The sequence below is a fragment of the Carlito syrichta genome, unplaced genomic scaffold, assembly GCF_000164805.1.
Source record: "Carlito syrichta isolate Samal-C Ts95f unplaced genomic scaffold, Tarsius_syrichta-2.0.1 Scaffold304476, whole genome shotgun sequence".
NCBI classification, from domain to species: Eukaryota; Metazoa; Chordata; class Mammalia; order Primates; family Tarsiidae; genus Carlito; species Carlito syrichta.
Window position 1 is genome coordinate 384,266 of NW_007248572.1, and position 7,939 is coordinate 392,204.

At 56.3% G+C, this 7,939-nt stretch overlaps 1 protein-coding gene across 1 annotated transcript; it reads left to right on the forward strand.

Moving 5' to 3' along the window:
• Positions 1 to 6: 6 nt before the first annotated feature.
• Positions 7 to 919, forward strand: SSTR4 (somatostatin receptor 4). The gene has a single exon (XM_008060008.1). The coding sequence runs from the start codon at positions 26 to 28 to the stop codon at positions 902 to 904; it is 879 nt and encodes a 292-aa protein (XP_008058199.1). The 5' UTR covers positions 7 to 25; the 3' UTR covers positions 905 to 919.
• Positions 920 to 7,939: the final 7,020 nt, after the last annotated feature.

The window sequence follows — 7,939 nt, forward strand, 5'->3', positions numbered from 1 at the left end:
CCTGGCGGTGGCCGATGAACTGTTCATGCTCAGCGTGCCCTTCGTGGCGTCGTCGGCCGCGCTGCGCCACTGGCCCTTCGGCTCCCTGCTGTGCCGCGCGGTGCTCAGCGTGGACGGCCTCAACATGTTCACCAGCGTCTTCTGCCTGGCCGTGCTCAGCGTGGATCGCTACGTGGCCGTGGTGCACCCTCTTCGCGCTGCCTCCTGCCGCCGGCCCCGCGTGGCCAAGCTCGTCAACCTGGGCGTGTGGCTGGCTGCCTCGCTGGTCACGCTGCCCATCGCCGTCTTCGCCGACACCCGGCCCGCCCGCGGCGGCCGTGCTGTGGCCTGCAACCTGCACTGGCCTCACCCGGCCTGGTCGGCAGTCTTTGTGGTCTACACTTTCCTGCTGGGCTTCCTGCTGCCTGTGCTGGCCATCGGACTGTGCTACCTGTTGATCGTGGGTAAGATGCGGGCCGTGGCCCTGCGGGCGGGCTGGCAGCAGCGGCGTCGCTCAGAGAAGAAGATCACGCGGCTGGTGCTGACGGTGGTGGCTGTGTTCGTGGTCTGCTGGATGCCCTTCTACGTGGTGCAGCTGCTGAACCTCTTCGTGACTGGCCTGGACGCCACTGTCAACCACGTGTCCCTCATCCTCAGCTATGCCAACAGCTGCGCTAATCCCATCCTCTATGGCTTTCTGTCTGACAATTTCCGGCGGTCCTTCCAGCGGGTCCTGGGCCTGCGTTGCTGCCTACTGGGTGGCACCGGGGGCGCCGAGGAAGAGCCCCTGGACTACCATGCCACCGCCCTCAAGAGCAGAGCCAGGCCTGGGTGTGTGTGCCCCCCACTTACCTGCCAGCAGGAGCCGGGGCCGCCAGAACCTGACCGCAAGGACATCCCCCTCACTGGGACCACTACCTTCTGAAGAACCCTCCCACTGCCCACCTGCATGGGCCAGCACCACCCTCATGGCCCAGCGTCCACATCTCCTGCTTACCTAAGCCACCACCTGCACCCATCCAAGCCAGCTCCTCCCTGCAGTCCCATGCTGTCCCGGGAGCTTCAGGACTCCTCTGTGTCTTCCCCATCCCAAGACTCTGGCTCTCAGGATGCCTCCATGGGGGTAGGACTCTCTGGGAACTGGGCTAGGTGGCGACTCATGCCCAAATCCCTGGCCATTTCTCACAGGGTGGGAAGGAGGAGGTAGCCAGAGAGGAACGACCACCTGTGTGTGACTTGTGACAGTGACTGCTTGCAAGAGGACTCGGGAGCGTGGTGGTGGGTGGTGACCTCCTCCCTGCAGACTGAACCCTGTGGGGGGAGCACTACCAGTGGGAGGGACGGGGGAAGGAGGAGGATGCCCCTGAGCATAGCCTTTGTATCTGTTTCGGCTCTTGTTGCTAGGTGAGACTCAGGAACAACGGCCTGGGACACCTGCTTTGTCACCCCAGGCCCAGCACCTGCTTGCAGTCACATGTGTCTCTAGGTTGTCCTGGCCCGATAGCTGTGAGTAGACAAGGCTTGGAGAGTCGTAACATGGGGTTTGTTGCAAGGCATGAAACCAGGTCAGTGATAAAAATGCAGAGAGGATAAAAACCCCTTGAGCTCCGATGATGTCATTTTTTTGTCCCTGATCCTTTGATGTGGGAGCATGAGGCCTCATTAAGGCAGCAATTTATGCTGTGGTGGCGGGTTGGGGGGGAGCCAGGAGGAGAAGCCCAGGGATGGGAGTTGGCCCGGTTTTGGATAGAGGAGGCAGCACGGTCGTCCACTTCATTCCACGTCAAGTCAGTCGACAGCCGCACTGGAGACAGGCAGGTGGGGTGAACACAGTAAGAGACCATAACTTCTGACTTAAATGTTACCCAAGGGAAAAAATCATCTTTCCCCAAAGAGTCTTTCTAAGCAGTGCTTTAGCTCTGCTGAAAGCAGAGGTGGAGGCGCAGGAGAACTACAGCCCTGCTGCTGGCATCTGGAGGGGCAGCACAGGGTCTCTGCCTGGCCTAGCGTGCACAGGCGTCTCCTGAGTGTGACCGACCCGGTCCTGAAGGTGTGGGGAAGGGACAACAAGGGGCAGGACCCTCTGCTCTCTGGAGTGGCCAGCTTCCTGGCAGGGGAGCTTGGTAACAGCTGGACCTGCCAGCCCGTCAGGCGGTGTCTCACTTGGGGTCTCCTAGGGCACATGGGGGCTACCAGAGGCTAATGCAGATCCAGCAGGACCAAGAGGGCAGGGAAAGGTCTGAGGGGGTGTTCCATGTCTGCCAGGGCCAGGGCTCCTCTCTGGGAGCAGATCCAGGCCCTGCCTGCTGTGTCAGGCCACAGCAGTCGCTGTGTTCCAGGTGAGCAGTCGCCCAGTGTATGCAGGACAGGCAGGAGAGTTGAGTTCTTGTCCTGTCGCTAGTGTTGTAGGACCCAGGCAAGGGACTCCACCCAGGATCTCAGAGCTGAGACATAAGCAGTTTCTGCCTGCACCAGTGCACCCAGGCTCTTCAGGGTCTAGCCAGGCCTTCCTGCAGCTGTCTTTGGGTATGCATAATCCATATAACCATTAATTCTTTGCCTCCTCAAGTGACCACCAGTAGACTGACAGGAACATGGTCATGAGTGTGGATCCAGCGTGTCCCCCAGGGCTGTGGGCGTGGTGGCATGCCAGTCTTCAGGGCTGGGCATCCTGGGGGTCTACATCTGCCACTGGGAGGAATGTGTGACTGAGACATGGCGGTAATGTGTCTCTCGCACTGTACCACGTGGGACAGATGCTGCTGTGGGTAGGGCATTCCTAATAAGGCACAGAACCCTCAGGTCTGCAAACACCTGTGCACACACAGACATTACCCAGCAGAATTACCTTGGGCACCCAGTGTCAGCCAGTCCCATGTCCATGGGCCTTGTGTAACCAAAACTTCTTGGAGATTTTGAAAACGGAATTCTTCCTTTGTTCCCCCATGCCTGGCAGCATGGTTGAACTGAGCTCCGAGAACCACCCAAGCTAGCATCAGCAAGATGAGATAATGGGGGACTGGGCCTTTGCTCCAGCTTGGTGGGGACAGGGTCCCCTCCTCAGGCTCCCGGTGACTTGCCCCAGGCACACTCTCCCATAAGCAAGAGTGCTCCAGCCAGGAGTCTTGGCAAGGCTCATGCCCGGCTGTCCAGGTTAGCACAGAGGAAGATATGCTTGATGTAAATACTGCAGCCTTTCTAACTGGTGGGCGGTGGCTGAAGGCAAGGCAGCATCAGGTGATGAGAGAAACAGTTCAAGGAGGCAGAAGACCTCAGCCTCAGCAGTCCCATGAGCAGCGATTTTTTTTTGAATTGGAGTCACCCAGGCGGAGTTCAGTGGTACAATCACAGCTCACCGCGGCCTCAACCTCCTAGACTGAGGGGATCCTTCCACCTCAGCCTCCCAAGTAGGTGGGATAACAGTTGCATGCCACCACAGCCAGCGAATTTTTCTATTTTTTTGCAGAGATAGGGTCTCGCTTTGTTACCCAGGCTGATCTCCAACTCCTAGCCTCAAGCAGTCCTCCCACTTTGGCCTCCCAAAGTTCTGGGATTACAGGCATGAGCCAACATGCCCTACCGAGTGATTTATCCTCTCTACAACTCAGTTCCCACTTGAGATACGCATTGAGAGAAGTTTTGATTGTTCAGTTCCTTCCCGCTGTGAACTCTGCTCTCACAGAGACACTGCAGAGACAGTGGGAAGGTGGAGATGGTGCTGCTCTGTGCTCTGTGTTCTCTCCATCCCTGATGAGAAGGGAGCAGGGACACTGCCCCTGACCCTGCAGCACCAAGTCCCGCATGTGCGTTGGGGAGGGCAATCCTGCCGATGGGCCTTTTTTGCAACTCAAAGCCTTCTGGTTATTGGAGCCTGACCACTCACAGTGGTGAGGCATCCCGTGCCTCCAGTCGGGTGTGCTCAGTCCGTCCACTGTGTTCAGGGGTGGCAGCTGTGGGTTGTCATCACCATCACCCCAACGTCTTTGTGACCACTGGGTACAGAAAGCCCCCTCTCATGGTTTGCGTGCAGAAGCTTTCTGTGAGTTGAAGTCGGAAGCTGCAGGCCAGGACTTGCCTTGCTTTTGTAGACTACCTTTAGTTTACTACCTTGTGATGGGCCAGGGCCTCCATTTTTCCAGCCAGTCAAGGAGTACGGAATGCAGTGGGGACAGGCTGTCACTCGTCAGAATTCTTGCCCCTCTTGTCAGCACTCAATCTCTAAGCAAAGGTGACTCACTCCCCTGCCCACCTGCGGGTACCTGGCTTCCCTTCCACCAAGAGCATCATGCCTGGCGCCTCTCAGGTGCTCCCGGCTGACACAGAGGCTGCGCCCTGTGCAACATGTTCTGGTTGCACTGCCCAGACACCAGGCGTGGACCCAGCCAGTATGGGCTGGAAGCTCTCCTCTGCAGGCTGCAGGTGGGGACTCACCTGTGTGTCTCTCTCCCTGTTACTGCAAGTGGATGACAGCATGACCTCAGAGCCTCAGGAGTCTGTGTTTTCTGAGACAGCTCTGCCATGCTGTACATGGGGGCCAGCACCATACACTGGAAACTGTCCCATCACCTGTGTGCAGGCGGGAAGACACAGGTGGGCAGGAGTTCAACCAATAGTGCCTTGTGAGACAGTGTAAGGATTAAGACTTTGTCCTGAAAGTCATGGGGCAGCGGTGACAGGATCTAATGAAGGGCTTTGTATACCTGGCAAGAAAGGCCCATCAAGAGCTCTGGGGTTCCTGTGAAATCGGGGCACACAAACCTCCACTCCTCAGGGAGGGGTTGGTGGGATAACCACAACCTTCTCTTCATTTCAGCTTTCACCAACTCTGTATCCCCTGAAGTCAGGGTCCCCATCATGTGGATGGATTGACTTCATGGCTAACAGTGAGGGGCACTTTTTCAAATGGGGAGAACCAATATTTTTTAAAACTCAAGATCATTGACTGTGTTGTTTAGAATGGGAGCACTAAATAAAAATAAAAACGTAGCCGGGCTCGGTGGCTCAGCCTGTAATCCCGCGCCTTTGGGAGGCTGAGGTGAGTGGGTTGCCTGAGCCCGCGGGTTCGAGACCCGCCTGGGCAGCGAGACCTCATCTCTACAATAAATCAAAAAATCAGCCAGGCGTGGTAGTGCATGCCTGTAATTCCAGCTACTTGGAAGGCTGAGGCAGAAGGATCGCCGGAGCCCAGCAGGTCGAGGCTGCGGTGGCCGGGAGCGGCCACTGCACTCCAGTCTGGGTGACAGAGTGAGACTCCAACGCAAAAAAATAAAAATAAAAACGTGTTACTACCTGTTATTGAAAGACACCACGAGCATCAACCTGCAGCAACACAGGGTTGGGGATGCCCAGATTCCTGGGGACTATCAGCCTAGAAAGTGGGGCTACCCATGATCAGTGCCAACATATGTAGATGTGCAGTGGACGAGGAGATTCCAGACTGTGAGGCACAGGATTGGGGCGAACCCCAGTCCTCTCTCTCTCTTGCCTGCCCTCAGGGACCCAAATAAGTCGCATGGCTCTGCAGAGGGGGAGAACAATAGCATCTACCCACATGCCTGCTGTGACACACAATGGCCACGTGGCTGGCACAGAGGAGGAAGATGGTGACTGCCTCCTGACCCCCAACAGAGGAAGAGGGAGAGGGGATTGCTGCAGAATTGGGCGTTTTCTTTTTTTAATCGGGCTTTTATTAGCTGTTCTGAGGAGGCTGTGGTTTGTCTTTAATCTGTTTGTATTAAAGTATGATTTAGTGGTGGCGTCCACCCTCTGAAGTGTGTGCACAGCTCTGTGAATGTGACACATGCAGTCACCAGCAAGCAGCTGCCACCCAGTGAGGACAGGGACCCTGTTTGCCACCACCCGCTTCCCTCCCAGTGACTGTGATATGTGGCTGAGGAGCTGGACCACAGATATGAGGGTGGGGATCATAACCTGACACAGACCTGGAAATGCCGCCATGTTTTGAGGATCTCCCTGCAGACAGCCAGGAAACTGCCACCCTGCTGACCTCTTGGATTCGGAAAGAGTGTCCTGGACTCAGAAACCACCTGGGCAGAGAGAGGCCTGTGGATGACCCTGGTGAGCTGCTTGTTCTGCCATGACCTCGCAGCCCTGCCTCCAGCACTGGAGAGGGGGCTGGCTTCTGCTCCAATCTCCCCTCCCAGTCACACGCCGAGCCAAGCACTAAGAGCCAGCACCTTCAGAACTGTCTTGCCTAGGTGAGAGACCACACCAGCTAGGGGCTGGTGTGGCTCTCTTCGCCTTAGCTGCGAGTTGATTGTGGCCACATCCTGTGCTCAGAGTCACATGGCAAACACACAGGAGAGCTGGAACTCACCCACGCCCTTCTCAGGCATCCCTACCTCCTGGCATGACCTTGGGCTCCTGCAGTCCATGTCCTAGGAGGAGAACAAACATATTGGGAAAAAGACAAGAGTCAAATCCTGGCAGAGAATCACCAAAGTCAGTGCTTTGGGTCTACAGCACATTTCAAAATAATCTGTGACAAAATGTGCCACAGTACAAGGCTTAGGGTGTCAGAAGATTGTGTGGGAGATGGGATCCTGTTCTTAGGGGACTCACATCAGAATCAGGCAGGACACCAGGGAAGAGGGAGGATCGGGATGCTGCTGGGACCCCCGCTTGTCCTTGTCGAGCACCGGGCCAAGGTTTGCTGGATGCCAGCAGCGGGTGGGAAGCCAGGCGGGACTCCCAGAGCGAGGACAGTGGTGGGGCACCCAACCACATCAGCAGTAGACAACATGCAGGCTTTGTCTCAGGATGACATTGGTATAAATTGCCCGTTTTCACAGGAGATTCCGTTCAGGCAAAGATCCAACGTCAGATCTGACTGTGTCCCTGTGGCCCTGCCATCACAGCCCCGGCTGTGGATCTTGGCATTTCTCCTGGGGTCCCTGAAGCCCCCTGCCGCCTGCTACCCCATGAGGGGCACAACTTTGAGCGAATCCAGCCCCAGGGTTCCTTTGTCTTTTGCAATCCCACTTTCAAAACACCCCCAAGAGGATTTCGATTCTGTCAGACTCTAACATTAAAACAATATTTAGTTTCTCTTGGGAGAGGAAGTCGGTTGTTAGCTTAGATCTGAACCTGCTGACCAATAAAAGGAGGAAGGACCCACTCAAAACACAGAGACAGCAGTAAGCCAGGCATTCGTCCTGGAAGAGAAAGTGGGAACTGGGCGTTGACCATGTTGTTTCTTGAAGTGTCTACAGAGCTGGGAACTGTTCTGGGTACCCTGAGTAAGGTGCTTTCACATGTTCTTTGCTACCTCGACTCTCCCTGAATAGATGGTGTAGTAACAAACCACACTCAGCACAAGAATGACAGGAGCCCCCAGAAGTCAGAAGTTGGGGACCATCTGCTCCCTGGCCCCGGCCACAGTCACAGCCACAGCCACAGTATCACTTGCAGGAGCCATCCCACAGCTCTGGACAGAAGGCCTGGCTCTGCCTAGGCTGGAGCCCTGCATCTCTCTCTCCTGTAGGCCATGAGAGGCAAGAAGGGTGCATTGGGGGACACGCCTGTGTGGCTTCCTAGGAGACCGTGGGAAGTCCCTGCATCTAGACCTCTACTCAGCTAGGTCTCGGGAGCAAGGAGGACAGGCTGGATGCTTTGATGGTAGACTCACAGCAACTGGGGGCTGGGGCCACGTCCACTCTGCACAAACATCTCCCGCCTTCAGTTGTGATCAGTGTCCCCAAGTCCTATTGTCACAGCTCCTCAAGCAATGACACCGTCCCTTCCACGTGGCTGCATCTTCCCTGAAGGAGCACTGTCCACCTCTGCACAGCCTTGGACTTGCCCCCAGGACATCCACGACTCCAGTACCATGTTCCACTGTGTGCACGCAGGCGTCTCATGCTCCTGGCACATGGTCACATGGTACTGGGCCAGGAGCTGCACTCATGTCCTCACTTACTTGTGGGGGTATTGTGAGGTG

Bases quoted from the DNA above. Each gene is read 5' to 3' on its own strand.
- SSTR4 (XM_008060008.1), top strand. From the start codon at position 26: ATGCTCAGCGTGCCCTTCGTGGCGTCGTCGGCCGCGCTGCGCCACTGG.